This window comes from Pelophylax lessonae, assembly GCF_965119305.1.
Source record: "Pelophylax lessonae genome assembly, chromosome: 4".
Classification (NCBI taxonomy): domain Eukaryota; kingdom Metazoa; phylum Chordata; class Amphibia; order Anura; family Ranidae; genus Pelophylax; species Pelophylax lessonae.
The window spans coordinates 513043645-513065158 of NC_138771.1; the positions used below are offsets into that span (position 1 = coordinate 513043645).

A 21514-nucleotide genomic window follows, 5' to 3' on the forward strand; every position below is an offset into this window, starting at 1 on the left:
TCTCAGCAGAAGTTTGAGAGGGGGAACGGCGATGGACTATTGTCTTTAGTCAACCTCAACTACTATGTAAATCAGACGATACTGACTCCAAGGAGCCACTAACGCGTCTGTGGCGTCGGCTAGAGGATCCCGAGACCATGCCACAAACTTCTGCACTTTCCTGTTGAAGTGAGAGGCCAACAGATCCACCTCGGGAGTGCCCCACCTGAGACACAACTGATGGAACACCTCCGAATGAAGTAACCATTCACCTTGGTCCAACGCCTGTTGACTGAGTTAGTCCGCCTGCCAATTTTTCACTCCTGGAATGTGCACAGCAGAGAGGGCTGGAACGATTTGTTCTGCACACCTTAGAATTCCGGCTACTTCCTGAGCTTTCAGGACACTTCTTGTGCCCCCTTGGTGATTGACATAGGCCACGGCCGTAGCATTGTCTGATTGAACCCATACCGGACACCCCTGGAGACGACTTGTCCAATGATCCAGACAAAGTCTGATCGCTCAGGGCTCCAGGACACTTGATCGGTAGCCTGGACTCTTCCAGAGTCCAGACCCCCTGAGCACCCTCTGTGCTGAGGATGCCTCCCTACCTGGACAAGCTGGCATCAGTGGTGACGACCGTTCAGTACAGGGGAAAAATTATTTTCCCCTGACAAAGTGCCGGAGAATGAAGCCAACAAACCAGGGACCCCCTCTTACACCGGCTCAACAAGATCAGGCTCAACTAGACCGATCTGGCTCAACTAGATCGGTCTAGAGACTGAGGATCCTTGTCCCATTTCACCAGAATCTCCTTTTGCAGAGGTCTCATGTGGGACTGTGCAAACGGAACCGCCTTGAAGGTAGACACCCTTAGGCCCAGCACCCGCATGCAAGTCCGAAGAGATGACCGTCTGCTGGACAGCAAAAACTGAATTGCCTCCTGCAGCTTCTGAAGTTTTTCCAGGGTAAGAAACACTCTGGCTAAGGCCCAGTCCAGAGTCAGACCCAGATAGTCCAGGTTTGTGGACAGAACCAGAGCAGACTTCTGAAGATTCTGTACCCGCACAAAGCAGTTTAGCGCATTGAGGTCCAGAATTAAGGTTTGAGTAAAAACCTTAAAAATGTTCCCATGTCGGAACAGAAACAAATCACCCCTTGAAGTAACAAGTCTTGCACTGCCCAATAGAGATCCCCTCAGTGATCACGGGATAAGTGCAGGTTGGAAGGGAAGAACCTTTTCGGAGGATATGATCGAAACTCAATCTTGTAACCAGAGCGCATGACTTTGTGGACCCACTTGTCCTGGATCAGGGAGGTCCACGGATCCGGAAACCAGTGAAGACGCCCCCCACCCCAGATATGGGTGAGGGTGCCCCTTCATGCAGAGACATGAAGGGGCAAAACTGCCTTCTGGCAGAACTCGCTCGTGGTTTGCCCGCCCAAGACGACTTGGAAACCCCACCCGGGGCCCTGAAGGGCTTAGATCCCTTGTCTTGAGACCCTGAGGGACCAAAAGACTGATTGAGAGTGGAAAAGAAAGGTCACCGTCTGCGACGTGACTCTTTACCCTTGGAAGTCTGAGGAAGAAGAGTACTCTTTACCCCTGTGAGGACTTTGATGAGGTCAAACAGAGAGGCTCCAAACAGGTGATCCCCCCCCACAAATGGAAGATCGGATTAGGCCTTCTGAGAAGCCTGGTCTGTAGACCAGCCTTTGAGCTTGATAATATGCTGCAGCACCACCACTGAGACAGATAGTCTAGAAACCAGGAGAGTGGCATCCAAAGAGGCATTACACACAACTGTAGCCCTTGGACCAATTGATCTGATAGCTCTGCAAAGAGGGGAGAGGTTTCTACTCCAGGTCCTGGCGTAGAAGTTTTGCCCACTCTGTCATAGCTTACGACACCAGGGCAATAGTAAACACCGGTCTAAGTGCCGAACCAGCCACAGTGAACATATGGCGGGTCAAGGCCTCCGATCTATCAGCCGGATCTGTGAAGAATGGGTTCTTTCCAACCGGGATTACGGTGGCTTTATTCAACCTGGAAACAAGGGAGTCCACTACAGGAGGAACTGTCCATTTTTTAAGGAGGGACTCCTCATACGGGTACTGCATTGCAAAACTCTTAGGGATAGCAAAAGTGTGTTTTGGGCACCCCCCACTGTTTTGTGACAATATCGCCAAAGGCGGCGGTAAAGGGGGAACACCTTCGCCGCTTTTGAGGACCTGTGGGTGCCAAAGGTGACTCTTGCCTCCGATGCTGTGTTAATCGCATTCTCCATATTTAAGGTTTCCCGCACTGATACGATCGGTCCTTTTCATATTTGGCTAGAGGAGCAGAGGATTCATCCTCACTATCTCAGCACGCGGGGTGTGTGAAAGCAGACCCCGAAGGTCGGCTGCAGACTCTTATGTACCCAACCTTGGATGTGGACGAGTGTCTTTGGCTGTTTCATCTGGATCAGAGGTTGTGTGATGCTCTTTGAATCACTTAATGTGCATTAGACCATTGTGGAAATAATGGTCCATAGCATGCGGTAAGAGTCAGTGTGTTTATCAGTGATGGTGGAGGATCGTGTTTACACCTTTATTTGAATTATACACCATGGTGGAAGATTCTGGCATAAATTACTACTTTGGGACTTTTTATACACCTGATGTATAATTTCATCTAGTTTGATGCGCTGCATTTTGTTTTTAATATTACCAGTGTTTAGTTCTAGTTGCTGCTCTTATCTACTCATAGAAGCGCGGGTTAAGTGTGTTTTTTATATAGATCTCTACACACATACATACATACATACATACATACATACATACACACTCCTATAAATAAATGTAAACAAACATTTTAAAATGTATTAAAGCGGTTTATACCCATTAATGTGACTTTCAATTAAAGTATTTATCCCAGAGTCTGTTATCCGTGTTCATTTTAATTTTCTATATCTTACCCGATATTCCTTTCCAAAATATTGATTGCTTTCTTTTTCATTACATCACTGGCGCATGCGATTTAAACCCTAATTTTCCGGCAAGCTTATGCTGCTGGAAAAATGCAGGGTCTATGCCGGGGCTGAGTCATTTCCTATTTTAGACGTCAGTCCCGTGATCCTGCGAGAGTAAGGAAGCAACAGGATTCTCCTATTCACTGTATAAAGGTTTCCTTAGTAACGGTGAACAAAAACAAGGCTTGGATACGGCGAGTAATGCGCATGCGTGGGATTATGGCCAGGGAAACATGAGGGCGGAAACAATGTACTGCACAAATGCGGAAGACCTCAGTTGTGATGGCGACGCTAAGGAAAAGGAAGAAGCATTACAGAATGTATTGATCAAAGTAAGAACTATTTTCAGGCATACTATCAGCAGCTTTGTCATTGAAAATATTTAATGTGAATGATACAAGATTAAAATGTGGTATTAATGTCTGAGTTTACTACCGCTTTAAGTGCCGGTTCACATTTGTGCGATCAAAGAGATCGCATGTCATTTGGAGCGCACTGCTCCTAAAATTACATGAGATCTCTGTGCTGTGCAAATTCAGCCATACAGTTTGTATGGCTGAATTCGCACTGCAATCGCACTGAAACACGCACAGGACCCTTTTTTTGGTCCGCAGCAGAATCGGATCGCATGGTGGTTCACACTAATGCGATCCGATTCTGTGCGAACTTACAGATCGCACTGCGATATGATCTGGGGGTGTCAACTTTTAATTGACACCCCCAGCGTATCGCATATGGCAGTGTGAACTGCCAGGGGTGCGGATGCGATGCGGGAACACGCTGTATATTCGCAGCGTTCCCGCATTGCAGAAATGTGAACCGGGACTAAGGATGGTGTTTAGTGGGGAAGTGGACAGTGTCAGGAGAGCAGTGGACTGTGCCAGTAGTTTTCTATTTTATTCATTTTTTAGGAGCCCCATTGGGAGGCTTTAATGAAATATCAGGGGTCTAAACAAATCCCTGGTGTCTCACTATGGAGACAGAGAAAGGGACTGAGGACAGAGATTTCCCAGTCCCTTTCTCTGCAGCCTCAGCTGCATAGGACAGTGAATGAATGGGAAGTGCTCTGTGCTGAGCAGTTTCCTGTTCAATCACAAACTAAAGCGTAGTAAACATAGTTATGAAGTTATGAAAAAACATGGTGAGTGATTGGTATTGAAAAAAACAAGGAAACAGGGACAGCAAGGGGTGGCATATACTGGTAGCGATCCACAGCATTTTTCTCCTCCAGTCGCTGAATGGCGGCGACTGGGAGAGGAGGAGAAGCAGTGGCTGCAGGGAGAGTGCAAGGAAGTATCATGGCCTATCCATCATCTGCCCACGATCGACAAGTAGATCGTGATCAACGGGTTGCAGACCCCTGGATTAGGGTGTGCCCAGACACACCGCCTGCGCATGCCTATGATTCATTGTGAAACTTTACCTCTGTGCAGAAGCTTTCTGTAATAAAGATGGTTCACTGCTGCTCTCCATGTAAAGGTTGACTGTTTTTTTTTTTTTTTTTCATCTGCCCCCTCCTGTAGATTTCTGCAGGCAGTCGTTAGTGGGTGGACCTGCTAGGCCATTCTCACACCTCTGCTATGGCCATGTACAGCACACTAATGAGGTTACCACTACTTTTACCAGGTAAGATCTGAGTTTGCAAAGGCATTTGGCTCACACAAAGTGTATTTATAGCCCTTGTAGCTATGGAGTGAAGTGATCAGCTGAGCCCATTACATTAATTTGCTCACTGAAAACATCCCTACGTCAAAACAAAACTCCATCACAGAAAAATGACACAAGTACTCCTCAGAAACTCTGTTGAACACAAAAAAGCATTACAGTTCATGGAGATGTAAAGGCATGAAAAAGAGCCAGAACACCACATGCACACAGACATGCAGATGGAGACAGGGCCGCAATTTGGCAGTACTTACACATCATACCTCTGCAAGGGTGTCACTTTGTTTTTGTTCTTGTCAACTGTACCCGTAGTCAACTGTAAGAAGTTAGGGTTAAGTTTGTAGAGTTCCTGAAGCAACTTCTGTTCATATTCCTGATGTTTGCCAGCCTGCAACAACAAATATGACAATGGATACATACATACAGAACCGATTAGCGGGGTTGAGCGTGGTGTTTATTTTTGTGTAAACTTGTAATTATATGTAAGTTTATGTTTCCAGCTTTTTCCATTGTCACTACCTGTAATAAATTCACTTGGTAAACAATTTCCCAACCAAATAGAGTAGATCAGCGAGTTCAGTACCACAAAACATCACATATCCACATGTTCTTCAACAAAGGTTTGAAATGTGCCACTAAATCTGTTATTTGGCTCTGCAACAATTTCAAGATGAAGCCTAAATTCCTGGCTGGAGAACATCCAGCATCATCTAGTGCTTTCCTCCCCAGCCTTACTGTTCTTGATCATATCCTTTCATTTATTGGATTTTAGTTCTCTAGACCATGGAGGTTCAGCATCACATGTGGTGTTATCTAGGGTGGTCTGCATGGAAATGCAATCTGCCTAGGAACAAGAACTCGTCCAGATTATCTCCCAATAACGCATACGCAACGAGGAAAAAAAGGGAAACCATGATGTCATCACTGGCCATAAAATACGGTAAACGAAAACACAAAGGTTGTATTTAAAATTTTAATGAACAGTTTGACGAGGTGGGAGAAAGGGAACAGGAAAGGCAAAATAGAAGTAAATAAACTTTAGCTTTAAAGTGGCTCTAAAGTCAAAACAGGATTTAACTTGCATTCTATTAGGTGATTGTAGTCAATTGTTTCTGCATTTTATTCATTAAGGAAGAAACCTTCCAGTTGCTGCCCCTCCCCCCCTCCCTATAGTTGTCTGTGCCCCCCGTTACAACCCAGTTCTTCTCTCCCCTGTCTTTCTGCTCTCACAGGCTTGGCTGAGAGCAGTGGGAGCCATTGGCTCCTGCTGCTGTCAGTCATAACCTGTAAGGAGGAACAACGGGGGCCGCTGGAGTCTATGGACATTCCCAACCTAGTTTGGGAGCGTGCTCGCATGTGTGCCTCCTATGGTGGCACACAGAGAAGAAGCAGAGCGGAGAGCACCAGTGGGGGACCCTCTAAAAAAAAGAGGAGGTTTGGGGCCCTTTGTGCAATACCTTTGCATAGAGCATGTAAGTAGAACATCTTTTTTATATTTTAGTAAAAAAGAAAATTAGACTTTAATGTGTTCTGGACAGACAATTCTGTTAACTAGTGATTCTAAAAACACTGTATGGAAAACATTATGACCAAAAATGATGTGCACGCTGTGTAAAAAGAAGAAAAAATGTTTGGAAGCGCCTATATTTAATAAACCAATCGAAAACCTTTGGGTATGTAACATCTACTACATGACATTTTCATTATAAAAGCTGGTATTATGATTAGCATATTACTAATTATATTTCAGATATTTTCTAAAAGCAATTTGAGTTATTACATAGCTGCAAGCATTTCTTATTACTCCTAATTTTAACTTCCATCAACCAAAATTTGAATGCATAATAAAATGACTTCAGACGTTCACGCTTACAAAAAAAAATATCAACTCAAAACACAAGTACTTGGCACAGAAGCAGTTTGTCTCCACCTACAAAGTTTGTCATACACAAACAGTTTGTTAGTGAGATCAAATAGGTTTATTTCTTGTCTGTCAGTGTTTGACTCGTTGTTTTGTAATGACAGACAGGTGAGCTAACATGTTATACAGTGCTCCCAACACGAACATCTAATTGTCTGAGAAAGAGGTCTTCCGTGTTCAGTACAGGCTACAAAGACCCCATTGTATTTCAGTGGTCAATGCGTGCATATAATGTATGTACATGCACCAGAAATTAATGCAACTTAAATGGTGGGACATGCCTTCTTGAAAGACATGATCACTAAGGGTGGGTACACACAGGCCGGATATCGGCCGATACCGTTTGGATCAACAGGAACTGGCCGACATTTGGTCAGTGTGTACAGCTGACTTTGACAGAAGCTGGTCTAATGGCTAGGTTTTGCTGAAGGAACATGCTGGAAAACCAGCATCTGATCCACGCTTGCAAGCAAATGTCAGAACAAAAAAAGGCACAGTGTGGTAGATCGCCGCACTAACAATGCCTATACAATATAATTGCAAATACAGCAATGAAAGAGAAAAACCCGCTTTAATCAACGCAGTAGCGATAGCGTCTGCTAATCACTGCTCCCTCTCCCAAGCAAATTGTACAGGCACATCCACAATTCCTTGACATCTGCCCACTCTGTCTGAACTTTCACTGCTTCTCTTTAATGGAGCAAGGCTTCTGTGTATAGAGGAGCATGTAAGCCCACCTCAGTAAGATATATTGGCTCATCTGAGCTCCTTTGCTGCCTCCCCACACTGTTTCAACCCCTGCTTTGTTGCTCCAATAAGTGTAATGCTTCTGAGTACAGTGGATTATGTATCAGGGCACAGAGGAGTTTCGACCTGAGAACTTCAAGGAACAGCAGCTCCACAGTGCCTAAAGCGATCTAGACCACAGGGCTTGTTTTAGAGCTCATTTACTTTTTAAGAATATATAAATACATAAATGCCCAAAGATTAGCAACAGGTCAACTTTAAAATGCACCTGTAGTCATTATATTCATAGTAAACTTAATCTAAAAGGTTACAAGCAGGCACCATAAGGTGTTTACACAAAATCCTCTGGGACAAAAGTGCTCTGGGACAGGGAAAACCCAGGGTGTTCGATTATACAATTTTCACACTTTGCTAAAAATCAGAGGCAAACAGACCAAGGGCCTGTGTTGATGATGAGCTTGTATTTCCATCAAGTGGGTTTTACATTCCCAAACAGGTCTATGGAAATGCAAATAATGTTTAAAGAAGCTTATATGCACTGGTCAGGGAATTCTGAATGATTGCAGAAGTGTCTTATACCCAATGTATACACATATATGCCTTAAAAAGCAGCATAGCACATATACAGCTCAGTTTACCCTCCTTCTCCACTAACAGCTCTACTCTGCCACCACCATTCAAATCCAGTGCCTTCTTTCTTTGGCCACTAAAGCTTGGTACACACAATGAGATTATCACATGAATGACCGTCTTTTTATTTTTTTTGCATGCTAGTCTCCATATCGAAAATGAGGGTGTTACTAAATTTACGAAAATTCTCGGAAGTGATGTATTGTATTTTCGAATGAAAACTGTACTGATAAAACAAATCACACGATATGGTATCGTACGAGAAATATTTTTGTGCTTGTCCCATCAGATAATTTTGCACGACCTTTCCTCAACGGCTCTCGAAAGCTGTGTACTAACAATCAGATTATCGCACGATTCCTTTAAAAGCAGTAATTTTCGTCCGATTTATCTAGTTAGAAGGGGCAGGAGTTTGTAGGCAGAAAAGACACAAAAACCTAATAGCAATTGTGTTTTTTCTTCAAATAAAATCGGCATATAATAATATGTGTTCAGCTGCTTTGTGAGCCACTCAGGTTGGACTTCATTGCACAGTGCTTGTCTATCTGGCAGGGGGAGCGAATGAAGAAAAACAAAAACAAAAAAAACATGAAACTGGCTTAACAGATAAAACAGCCAAGCATAAAGTTTCATTGCATTTTAAGTATTTGCCTATTGTGGTTCAGCTTACAATAAATCCACTTTCAATTCACAGATACATAAAAAAAAATTCAGTGCAGATGATCCAAATTCAAGATATCACCAGCAAACCATGTGCAAAAAAACGAAAACCTACAACACAGAGGTTCTTGCCATTTTTTTTGAACAGTAAAAATTGGATTTTTTGACTTACGGTAAAATCCATTTCTCTGATGTTCATTGACGGATACAGCTCCTGATCTTCACAAGTATTGGGTTATACCGCCCTCTATAGGACGACACTAGGCAGAAGAGAATTCTGGCTACACCCATGGGCAGTCCCAGGGGGTATACTCCCTCTCTCCGCTATAGCCACTCAGTGTAGTTACAAGCAATGTCAGAATAATTAAAACTCCACAGAGGGATGGTTGCGGTGTCCGTCAATGAACATCAGAGAAATGGATTTTACGGTAAGACAAAAACCCCATTTTCTCTTTAGTTCATTGACGGACAAAGCTCCTGATCTTCAAAACCTTTGGGATGTCCCAAAGCGGGGTTAAATAAGAGGGGTGGGAACAGCAAAAAAATTCTCAAGGCTGAACAGTAGCCAGCCAGGCAACAGGAGCTCACCTGAAAAAAAAAACAATACATCCTCGAAGAGGATCAGGTCCTCTAAACAGCATATTGCAAACAGGCTTGTGACGGTATCAGATTTTCATGCTGCGATTAATTGATTAAGGTTTTGCCACGGAATACGGTATTATCACGGTATTCTATTATTAAATTTAAATTATTAAATTTCTACCTCACTTGAATTTCATTGCTGAATTTAGGGGCTTTGGTTCACTTATGCACATTATTATATAGTCAGTCAGTACAGACTCTGTGAACCAGGCCTAAAATAGGTCATCAAGCAGTGTCTGGCCTAACTGGTGATAACTGGTCCTGGCGCTCAGCTCCGATCCGATGGCCTGGTCATTAAGAGGGCAAATCCTTGTGGTCAAGAAGTGGTTAAACCTGAAGGAGGTGTTGTTTATAAATTACTTTACTATTGCTTTAGGCCTGGTTCACATGTATGTGGGTTGGTGGTTCACATGTATGCGGGTTGGTGGTTCACATGTATGCGGGTTGGCGGCCCACATTTGCACAGGCATAGCAGCCCATTGATTTGAACGGGCTGCTATGCCCTCATTTTCCGCAGAAAAAAGGTACATGCAGCATTTTTTTAAAATTCAGTGGCCTTGAAATCCATCCTGCTTTTGTACCATGCGACTAACCTGCAGTTCCTGCTCTGGCAAGCTTTCTGCATTTTTTGTATACGTGGGTACGGCATTTAAAAACAGTTTGCGTGTGCAGCAACGGCAGGTAAGTCGCATGGTGCAAAAGAAGGATGGATTTCATGGCCACTGCATTTTTTTAAATTCTGCATGCACCTTTTTTCAGCTGAAAACGCAGGCATAGCAGCTCAAGCCCATTCACATCAATGGGCTGCTATGCCTGTGCAAATGTGGACCCCCAACCCGCATACATGTGAACCACCAACCCGCATACATGTGAACCAGGCCTAAAAGCAATAGTAAAGTCATTAATAGATAAAAACACCGGTCCTCCTGCAGGTTTAACCACTTCTGGATCGCAAGGATTTGCCCCTTTAAAGACCAGGCCATCGGATCAGAGCGCCAGGACCAGTCATCACCAGGTAGGCCAGACACTGCTTGATGGCTATAGAATAATGTAATGTGGGCTGCTATGCGTGTGTGTGTGTGTATATATATATATATATATATATATATATATATATATATATATATAAGAGCTGCACGATTCTGGCCAAAATGAGAATCGCGATTTTTTAGCTTGGAATAAAGATCACGATTCTCTGTGTAACAAAAAAAAAAAAATTGGGATAACTTACTGTTACGTTTTTTTTTTTCTTTTATTCATTAACCACTTTACCACCGGAGGATTTTCCTGCTAAAAGACCAGGGGTTATTTTAACGGACAATCGCGCGGTCGTGCGACGCTGTACCTAAACGAATTTCACGTCCTTTTTTTCCCACAAACAGAGCTTTCTTTTGGTGGTATTTGATCACCTGTGCGATTTTTTGATCACGCGCTATAAACAAAAAAAGAGCGTAATTTTTTCAAAAACAATAATATTTTTCACTTTTTTTTATATGAAATTCCCCCCAAAAAAAATGTAAAAATCAAAATTTTTTAAAATTTTCAGCCAATTTGTTTTACGCTACCTATGTTTGGTAAAAAAAAAAAAATCGCAAAAAGCGTATTTTGATTGGTTTGCGCAAAAGTTATCGCGTTTACTAACAAAGGGAAAGATTTTTGTCATTTTTGGTGTTTTTTTTTTTAACGAGTAATGGCGGCGATCTGCGATTTTTTTTGCGGTACTGCGACATTGCGGCGGACAGATCGGACCCTTGACTGACATTTTTGACACTTTTGGGGGTACCAGTGACATTACTGCAGTAATCAGTGCTATATATATGCACTGTTACTGCAAAAATGACACTGGCAGGGAAGGGGTTAACAGTATTGGACAGGGAGGGGTTAAGTGTGTCCTAGGGGCGTGATTCTAACTGTGCAGGGACAGGTCTACTAGTGTAAAAACAAAGATCAACAGTTCTACATAGTAGAACTGTTTGATCTTCACTTTTACACAGGGAGAACTGACAGGTGGCTTGTTTACACAAGCCGCTCTGTCTTTCTCCCGCTGTAGCGGCGATCGTAGTGTGACCGGCGGACATCGGGTCCGCCAGTCACACTCCCGCACTCCTCCGTGAACGAGCCGAGGCGGGCGCGCGCCCGCCCGCTATTGGCTCTGGAAGGAGTGACAGGCGAGCGACGTAGACCTACGTCACTCTGCCTGGCCGGGGCCGACTGCCGCAGTAAATATACTGTGCGCAGTCGGCAAGCGGTTAAAGTCTATTAATTGCGTTTGAAAGACTGCTGCGCAAATACAGTGTGACATAAAATATTACAACAATCGCCATTTTTTCTGTAGGGTCTCTGCTAAAAAAATATATAAAATGTTTGGGGGTTCTAAGTACTTTTCTAGCAAAAAAAAAAAAAACTGATTTTAACTTGCAAGCAACAAGTGTCAGAAAAAGATCCAGTCTTTAAGAGGTTAAACTTCCTTTCTCCCTGGCAGAGGGAAGGAAAAGATACAAATGTAATCATTTTTGTTTATAGTTAGGCAGTTAGCTGTGTGAGTGAATGAGTCATCCAGCTCACTGAAATGTATCAATTCACAAGTCAGACCCAGGAGCAGAGAAACTCGGTATTTTAAAAATGCCACAATAACAATACCGTGGCTATGCAATACTGCGATATATCGAATTACCGAAAACCAGCATATGTCTAATTGCAAAACCTTGCGGCCAAAAGAAGCATCCGCAGATGCCAACACACCCACTTTACAAAACTTTGTGGAAGTGTGCACCGACAACCAGGTGGCCGCCTTACAAACCTGCATCACCGACGCCTTATGATGGAAGGCCCAGGAGGCACTAAGTGCCCAAGTAGAATGCGCCTTAACAGGGAAAGGAGGAAACTGACCCGTGATGGAATAGACCTCAATCACAGTCTGTCTGATACATCTGGAATTGGTTGCAGAGGAAGCAGACAACCATTTCCGAAGCCCATCCATGAGCACAAATAGTGAGTCTGACTTCCTGAAAGACTCTCTGAGCTGCCAGGGTACACCCTAATTGCCCGGACCATATCCAAGGCAATTTCCTTAGGATATTTAGGCCTGGTACACATGGAAGGCAACACAATGTCTTCATTCAAAAAAATGAAAATCAAATGACAACCTTTGGGAGGAATGGACAGAGGTGAAGAACCACCTTTTCTATGTGAATCACCAGGTAAGGTAAATGACAGGATAACCCTGGCAGTTCCGACACCCTGCGCGCAGAGATAATAGCCACCAAAAAAGCCACCTTCTGAGACAGTGTAAGCAAGGGAATCTCCCAAAGATTGTCAAAGGAAGGCTTCTGGAGGACCAAAAACACCAAATTGAGGTCCCAAGGCAGCCATGGATTCAGCACTGGAGGAACCAAATGTCGGACATCCTTAAGAAAGGCACGCTCCAGGAAGTGTGTGTCAAGGGTCGTTGGAAGAAGACCGCCAAAGCCCACACCTGGCCCTTGATGGTACTCGAGGCCAATTTCTGTTGACCCCCCATTGAAAGAAGGTCAAGATTCGAGCCACGAGAAGGAGCGAATAAGAACCCCAAGAGACTCACACCATGCAGCGTACGCCTTCCATGTACGATGGTAGATCTTCCCAGAAGTAGGTTTCCTAGCCTTTAACAGCGTAGGAATCGCCAACTCCGATAAACCTCTATCCTTCAGCACCTGGCATTCAACAGCCAAGCCATCAAAGCCAGCGACTGTAAAGAAGGATGGAAGATCGGTCCTTGGGAAAGCAGATCCTCCCTGAGAGGAAGCTTCCAAGGAACATGAGCGACCAGCCACACCAGATCGGCGTATCAACCTGGCGAGGACAGTCCGGAACCACCAAGAGGACAAAAACCCTTCTGCCTCGATCCGGAGTAGAAGTCTGGGCAGAAGCTTGAGGGGAGGGAAGGTGTAAATCAGCTGATACTGACCCCACGGGGCCACCAGTGCGCCTGTGGCGTCCACCAGAGGATCCCGTGACCAGGCCACAAACCTGTGCACCTTTCTGTTAAGCCGCGAAGCCAACAGATCCACCTCAGGGATGACCCACCACAGACAATTGATGAAACACCTCATCACTACCCTTGATCCAACGCCTGCCGACTTAGGTAATCCGCTTGCCAGTTTTCCTCCCTGGGAATGTGTATGGCAGAGAAGGCTGGAATGAACCGTTCTGCCCACCTTAGAATGCCGTCTTCCCCCAGAGCCGCCAGGACACTTTGTGCCCCCTTGGTGAGCTACGGCATTGTCAGATTGAATGCGCATTGGGTATCCCTGAAGATGATCCGTCCAATGGTTCAGACACAGTCTGATCGCTTGGAGTTCCAAGACATTGATCAGTAGACTGGACTCTTCCAGTGTCCAGATCCCCTGAGCAGAATGTTTGCAGATGATGCCTCCCCAGGACAGGCTGGCATCCGTGGTGACCACTGTCCAATACATGGGGAGGAAGGATGTGCCCAGGCAAAGCGCCGGAGAACGAAGCCACCATATCAGGGACTTCTTCGTTCCCCCAACTCAGCTGGATCGGATTGTCCCATTTGGGCAGAATCTCCCTTTTCAGGGACCTCACATGTAACTGCGCAAACGGAACCGCCTCAAGAAAAGGTAGACACCATCAGGCCCAACACCCACATGCAAGTTTGGAGGGATGACCATCTGCTCGAAAGCAGGAGATGAATAGCAGCCTGCAATTTCTGGCCTTTGTCCAGGGGAAGGAGCACTCTGGCTAAGGCCGATTCCAGAGTTAGACCCAGATAGTCTGCGCTTGTGGATAGAACCGGAGCAGACATCTAAAAATTCAGAATCCAGCCGAAATCGCAGAGTTAGTATATTGATCTCCAGGTTTTCCACCAGAGCAGTAGGAGACTCTGCTCGCAGAAGGTCGTCCAAATAGCCCAGTACCGCAATCCCCTGTTGGTGTAACAAAGCTAGCACCGATGCTAACACTTTGGTGAAGACCCTGGGAGCCACAAACTGATAATGCATCTCTCCCAAGGCAAAGCGGAGGAAGCGCTGGTGACCGGCACATTTTGGAATGTGAAGGTAAGCATCCTTGATGTCGATAGAGGCAAGAAAATCTCTCTGACGCAGGGATAACACAACCATGCAAATGGGCTTAATTCTGAACTTCTGCACCCGCACAAAGCAGTTCAGCTCCTTGAGGTCCAGGATATATCCAATCCTGGACCTTCCTGTCTCCCTGTTAGCAAGATCCTTAAAGGCTGGGGACTCCAATCTGAATCATGGTCGGCACTGTTCAATGTGGAAACTGGAGGGTCCACCACCGGTGGCACAGTTCACTTCTTAACAAGGGACTCCTCAGAGAAATAAAGCCTAGAAAATCGCTTAGGGACCCCAAGGAGAACGCTTTGGTCGCCCCCACTCTTTAGAGACAATTTTGTCAAAATAAGCAGGGAAAGAAATCACCTTTGCCGCTCTGTATGGCTTGTGAGTGCCAAAGAGAACCTGTGCCTCCGCTGCAGCTGTGTCCTCTATCTTTAAGGTCTCACGCATAGATACAATCAGTGCATCCACCGGCGCCTTTTTGCAAGTGGCTGAAGGGGTGGAGGAATCATCCTCACTATCAGAGGATTCCGGGCGCCTGGTTGCAGACACAGAAGCACTTTTTACTAGCCCGTCGCCTGAAAGCCACCTCCATCTGGGACACAAAGGACTCCAGGACCGCTGTTCACGCATCAATGGATGGTTGGGATCTGGAGGGCCCCACAGCCTCAGAGAGGGGATCAGGTGGGTAGACATGATCCAAAGACTCCATGAGTCTTCAGGGGGACCCCACAAAAAAGGTGTAAAACACTGCAAGGGACAACCCACACTGTGCTGGCAGCACCAGCCGGTGGTCGCCAGGCACAAAGCACCAAGTGATCCTCAGCGGAGAGGGAGATAATCCCACCAGACTCACCACCCAGCAGAAATAGGCACCTGCAGCCACCAGGATAATCAGCACTGTACGCATGGCGATCAGGAAGTAAAAGGATGTCAGCACCAGGGGATGAGGAAGAGCTCCCACCACCAAAATGGCTGCCCACAGGGCTCCACTGTCATGGCCACCGCTATTTTCAATGACAAACCAATGGACTACACAAACATGGCTGCCATGCATAGAAACACACAGGCTACAGCGTGGCACCACGAGGCTTCGAGGCGAGGGGACTGACAGCCAGGAGGAACGCAGCGACTCGGGCCGAGATCTGGTCGTATACGACCTCGCAAGGAGTTTAACTCGCAGGCCAGACCCCGTCCTGTGTGGTCGCGGCCGACCTAGCACCGAGCTGAGGTCTGTGCGCGTGCTGATCAGACTGGGGTGACCACTGGATCACTGGAGCCCGTCGCCCAGTCCGGCAGTTGACTGTAGATCTCACAGGAAGGATCCAGGAGAAAAAAATCTCTATCTAAAAAGAAAAAAATTGCCAGGACCAGAGATCCCAGCCAAGAACTGGGTCCTTACTCCTGACTAGGCTGAAAAAAAAAAAAAAAGATTTTTGTAAGATCTTATCGTAAAATCTTTTTCTCTGATGTTCGTCGACAGACGCAGCCTCATCTCCATGAGCTGAATGGGTTATGCTGCCACCTGCAGGAGTAGTCAAGGCAGTACGTTAGCACAAAAAACTTAACATGTACACGCCCACGGGGCTGTCCCTCCAGGCATAACCTCCACTGCCACAGCCCAGCACATCAGTTTAGTTGCAAGCAGTAAAGACAAATAGAACCTTCCCATACAGAGGGGCGGGTGCTGCGTCTGTCGACGGACATCAGAGAAAAAAATTTTACGGTATGATCTTACAAAAATCTCACTTTCTTTATCGCCCATCGACAGACGCAGCCTCATCTCCATGGAGCTGAGTGAGACGTCCCAAAGCAGTATAGGCAAGAGGCATGGGAAAAATGCAACCAGACAGTAACGTCAACTCCAAGAGGCTAAACCTACCCAAAATGGAGCTCACCCAGGTAAAAGAGAATAACAAAAAAACATTCTCTTTTGAAACAGCAGCCTGCAAAACCTTGCGGCCAAAAGAGGAATCTGAAGATGCTAACAAATCCACCTTGTATAATTTTGTAAAGGTGTGCACAGACGACCAAATCAATGCCTTACAAACTCGTACAACAGAGGCCTGATGCCGAAAAGCCCAAGAGGCACTCAGTGCTTTAGTAAAATGGTCGGACCACCACTTAATCCATCAAATAAGGCGGACAACTCTGAGACTCTGCGAGCAGAAGTGATAGGATAGGCAACCTTCTGTGAAAAAGAAAGCAGAGAATTTTCCCTAATATTCTCAAAAGGAGGCTTCTGAAGGACAGACAGAACCAGATTAAGATCCCATGGCGGTAACGGGGATCTCCGCGGAGGAGCCAGACGACGCACCCCCTGAATGAAAGTGCAAATTCAACTATTAGTAGCCAACAGACATTTAAAGTAAATAGCCAAGGCCGACACCTGGCCCTTGATAGTGTCCCACGCCAAGCGCTGCTCAACCCCTTTATTTAAGAAGGCCAAAACTCTAGCTATAGAGAACAAGCGAGGGTGCAGCTGCAGCGATTCACACCATGAAATGTACGATTTCCATGTACGATGATGGATCTTCCTAGAGGTCATCTTCCTGGCCTTCAAAAAGGTAGGAATCACTAAATCAGAGAGACCTTTATCCTTCAACACCTTGCTTTCAAACAGCCAAGCCATTAAAGCCAGCGACTGTAAAGCAGGAGATGGAAGATCAGTCCTTGAGATAGCAGATCTTCCCGCAGAGGAAGACGCCATGGAGGATCCACGACCATTTTTACCCTTTCTGCGTACCAGGACCACCGAGGCCAGTCTGCCACCTGAAAGACCAGAACGCCTTCCATCGCCACCCGACGAAGAAACCTTGGCAGGAGAACGAGCAGAGGGAAGGTATAGATCAGGCTATATTGACTTCAAGGAGCCACCAGAGCGTCTGTGGCATTGGCCAGAGGATCCCAAGACCTGGCCACAAAACGCTAAACTTCCTGTTGAGGTGAGACGCAAACAGATCCACCTCTGTAGTTCCCCACCGGGCACACAGGAGACAAAACACCTCTGGATGAAGGGACCACTCCCCTTGATCCAACACCTGACGACTCAGGTAATCCGCCTGCCAAATCTCCACACCCGGGATGTGGACTGCGGAAAGAGCTGGAACATTGTGTGCCACCCACACTAGAATCTTGGCCACCTCCTTGGCTGCCAGGGCACTCTTGGTGCCCCCTTCATGATTGATGTAAGCCACAGACGTGGCATTGTCCGACTGAACCCAAAGCGGAGAGCCGCATAGCCGACTCGTCTAGTGAAGCAGGCAGAGCTTGATCACCCTCAGCTCCAGAATAATGATCGGCAAGGAAGACTCTTCAGTCGTCCAAGCCCCTGGGCACAGAGCTTCCCCAGAATTCCACCCCAGCCTGACAGGCTGGAGTCCGTGGTGACCACTGTCCAAAACACCGGCAGGAAGGACTTGCCCTGGCACAGGACAGGTGACTGGAGCCACCAAGAGACTTTGGGAGATGGCTCAGCCGAATCTTCAGTTCCAATGTCCGAGGATCTCTGTTCCATTTTGTCAGAATCTCTTTCTGAAACTGTCTCGTGTGCGACTGAGCAAACGGGAAAGCTTTGAAGGTTTAGACCATTAGACCCTGGGCCCTCATGCAGGCCCGCAAGGAGGAACGATCGGTCTCCATCAGCAACCGGAAAGCCCTTTGCAACTTGTGAAGCTAGCAAGTGAGTAAAGAGAAATTAAAAGAAAATATTCTGAAAAGAATAAAAAAACTGAGACCGAAGTCCCAGCTAGGCAGAAACAAACTGATGTGCTGGGCTGTGGGGGTTACGCCTGAAGGGACAGCCCCGTGGGCGTGTACATGTTAAAAGTTTACCAACGTACTGCCTAGACTACTCCTGCAGGTGGCAGCATATCTAGCATACCCCACTCAGCTCATGGGGATGAGGCTGTGTCTGTCAATGGATGATAGAGAAAATTGAGTACCTATAGCAGGGAGAGGGAGTTTACCCCCCTGGGACTGCCCATAGGCGTATCCAGATTGTTTTTCTGCCTAGTGTTCTACTCTTGTTGGGAGCATTAAATTGTCCAAAACATCTTAGTATGCTGATGCCTTAAGACTACTCTTCACTGGAACTAAGGGGCCAAGCTCAAACCCTAAAAATAAAGAAAAAAAAAATCCCACACCATAATCCCCCCTCCACCAAATGATTTGGACCAGTGCACAAAGCAAGGTCTATAAAGACATGGCTAAGCGAGTTTGGGGTGGAGGAACTTGCCTTGCCTGCCCTCAACTCGAAAGAACACCTTTGGGATGATTTAGAGCACAGACTGTGAGCCTTCTCGTCCACATCAGTGCCTGACCTCACAAATGTGCTTCTGGGAGAATGATTAAACAATCCCATAGACACATTCCTAAACCTTGTGATCAGCCTTCCCAGAAGAGTTAAAGCTGTTATAGCTGGAAAGGGTGGGCCAACTCAATATTGAACCATATGACCTAAAACTGGGATGCCATTAAAAGTTCATGTGCGTGTAAAGGCAGGCATCTCAATACTTTTGGTAATATAGTGTATCTTGGATTGGCACAAACTAAAGACAAAACAATGCTAAATGACGTAAGGTTCTCTTACCTGCATTTCTTCTTTTGTGAAACTAGCCGCCTCGTCCCCCAATTCGTGTAGATACATACAGTCTGGCTTTGGACACTGCATATTTTTTAAGAAATAACTGCAGTATTTTGTTGTACCTAAAGATGCCTTGAGAACAAAAAAAAAAAAAAAAAAAAAAAAGCGGTCAGCTATGAGTGAAGCAATACATGTAAGAGTTCAAAGTGAAAACTATAAATCCAAGATGAACAGATATTACCTCAGGCACCACTTAAAGTAGCGCTAAATCCAACTATTAAACTCCAGTATAACCATAAAGCACATTTTATCCAGTATCAACTTTTCCACAAATACAGTCATGTTGATACTATAGTATCATAGGCAACATAGATACAGTGCATTAAGAAAGCATTCACAGCACTTCACTTTTTTCCACATTTTCTTATGTTACGGCCTTATTTAAAAATGGATTAAATTCATTATTATTCCTCAAAATTCTACAAACAATGCCCCATGATGACAATGTGAAAGAAGTTGGTTTAAAATCTTTGCATATTTATTAAGGGCCAGATCACACCATAGAAACGCAGTCTGGATACGTTCTGAAGCTTTTCTGCATGCACGTTTTTGATGCAGTCCAGCACATTTCCCCCCCCCCCCCCCACCTCTTTCTTCATAAGCTTAAATAAGGACATGTGTGCTCCAGTGCGTTTTACAACGTACCAGTACAGTCCAGCGCAGGAAAAATGCAGCATGTTCTATTTTTTTTCTGGAACTGCAAGAACTATGCCATTGGAAACCATATTATCTACTTTCCATGTGTTTTTGATGCAGGAAAATGCACTAGACTGCATGTGGTGTAAAATGGCCCTAAAAAAAAAAAAAAAAAAAACACGTGTACATAATTATCCACAGCCTTTGCCATGACACTCAAAATTGAGCTCAGGTGCATCCAGTTTCCACTGATCATCATTGAGATGTTTCTACAGCTTGACTGGAGTCCACCTGTGGTAAATTCATTTGATTGGACATGATTTGGAAAGACCTGTCTATATAAGGTCCCACAGTTAACAGTGCATGTCAGGGCACAAACCAAGCCATGATGTCCAAGGCATTGACTGTAGACCTCAGGGACCGGATTGAATTGAGGCACATGTCTGGAGAAAGGTAGAGAAAAAATTCTGCAGCATTGAAGGTTCCAATGAGCACAATGGCCTCCATTATCCGTAAATGGAAGAAGTATGGAACCACCAGGACTCTTCCTAGAGCGGGCCACCTTGCCAAACTGAGCGATCCGGGGAGAAGGGCATTAGTCAGGGAGGTAAACAAGAATCCGATGGTCACTCTGACAGAGCTCCAGCGTTTCTCTGGAGAACCTTCCAGAAGAACAACCAGATCTGCAGAATTCCACCAATCAGGCATGTATGGAGAGTGGCTAGACGGAAGCCACTCAGTAAAAGGCACATGACAGCCCGTCTAGAGTTTGCCAAAAGGCACCTAAAGGACTCTCAGACCATGGGAAACAACATTCTCTGGTCCGATAAACAAATATTGAACTCTTTGGCCTGAATAGCAAGTCTCATGTCTGGAAGAAACCAGGCACCGCTCATCATCTGGCCAATACCATACCTACAGTGAAGAATAGTGGTGGCAGCATCATGCTGTGGGAAAATTTTTCAGCTGCAGAAACTGGGAGACTAGTCAGGATCGAGGGAAAGATGAATGTAGCAATGTACAGAGACATTCTTAATGAAAACCTGCTCCAGAGCGCTCTGGACCTCAGACTGGGGAAAATATTCATTTTCCAACAGGACAATGACCTTAAGCACATAGCCAAGATAAAAAGGAGTGGCTACGGGACAACTCTGTGAATGTCCTTGAGTGGCCCAGCCAGAGCTCAGACTTGAACCAGATTAAAAATCTCTGGAGAGATCTGAAAATGGATTTGCACCAATGCTCCCCATCCAGCCTGATGGAGCTTGAAAGGTCCTGCAAAGAAGAATGGGAAAAATCTGCCCAAAAATAGTTGCGCCAAGCTTGTAGCATCATACTCAAAATGACCTAATGTTGTAATTGGTGCCAAAGGTGCTTGAACAAAGTATTGAGCAAAGGCTGTGAATACATAAGTTCAACTGATTTGGTTTTGTTTTTTATTTTTAATAAATTTGCAAATATTTCAAATTGAGGCGTGGGGGTGCGTGTAAATGGCACACTTTTAGCATATGAATGAAGTCACACAAACAGGCTGCTTTTAAGAAAACGGGCAGGGATGCCATAAAATGTTAATGGCAGCCCTATGCACTGAAAAAAGTGAGGTTTCCAAAGCACCATGCAGTTTCAGTGCAGTGCATTTAAAATAAAAAGGATTCAGTGACTTTTTTCCTACAGAAAACGCAGATATAGAAGTCCATTCAAATGAATGGGCAGCAGTGCCTGTGCAATCGAGGAATGCATCCTGTTACCAGGAGGAGAAGTCCTACACATGCCCCCCATGTCACTGCCTGCGTGACGTGGACATATCCTGTAGGCCAGTGCGCCCCAACCTTTTTATGGCAACGGACTGGTCAATGTATGATAATTTTTCTGTGGGGGGGGGGGGGGGGGGGGG

The 21514-nt window shown here is 45.5% G+C and overlaps 1 protein-coding gene across 7 annotated transcripts in view; it reads right to left on the reverse strand.

Moving 5' to 3' along the window:
- The window catches only part of CNOT4 (CCR4-NOT transcription complex subunit 4), a 218867-nt gene that overhangs the window by 94879 nt on the left and 102474 nt on the right, over nt 1-21514 (reverse strand). For 4 of the 7 annotated variants that reach the window (XM_082255050.1, XM_082255048.1, XM_082255047.1 and 1 more), the window contains exons 6-7: nt 18931-19056; nt 4913-5046 (exon numbers count right to left, since the gene is read on the reverse strand). In XM_082255050.1, coding sequence (XP_082111176.1) covers nt 4913-5046; nt 18931-19056 — 260 coding nt within the window. The remainder of the gene's footprint in view (nt 1-4912; nt 5047-18930; nt 19057-21514) is intronic. The other 3 variants (XM_082255051.1, XM_082255049.1, XM_082255046.1) reach the window with 1 other exon arrangement.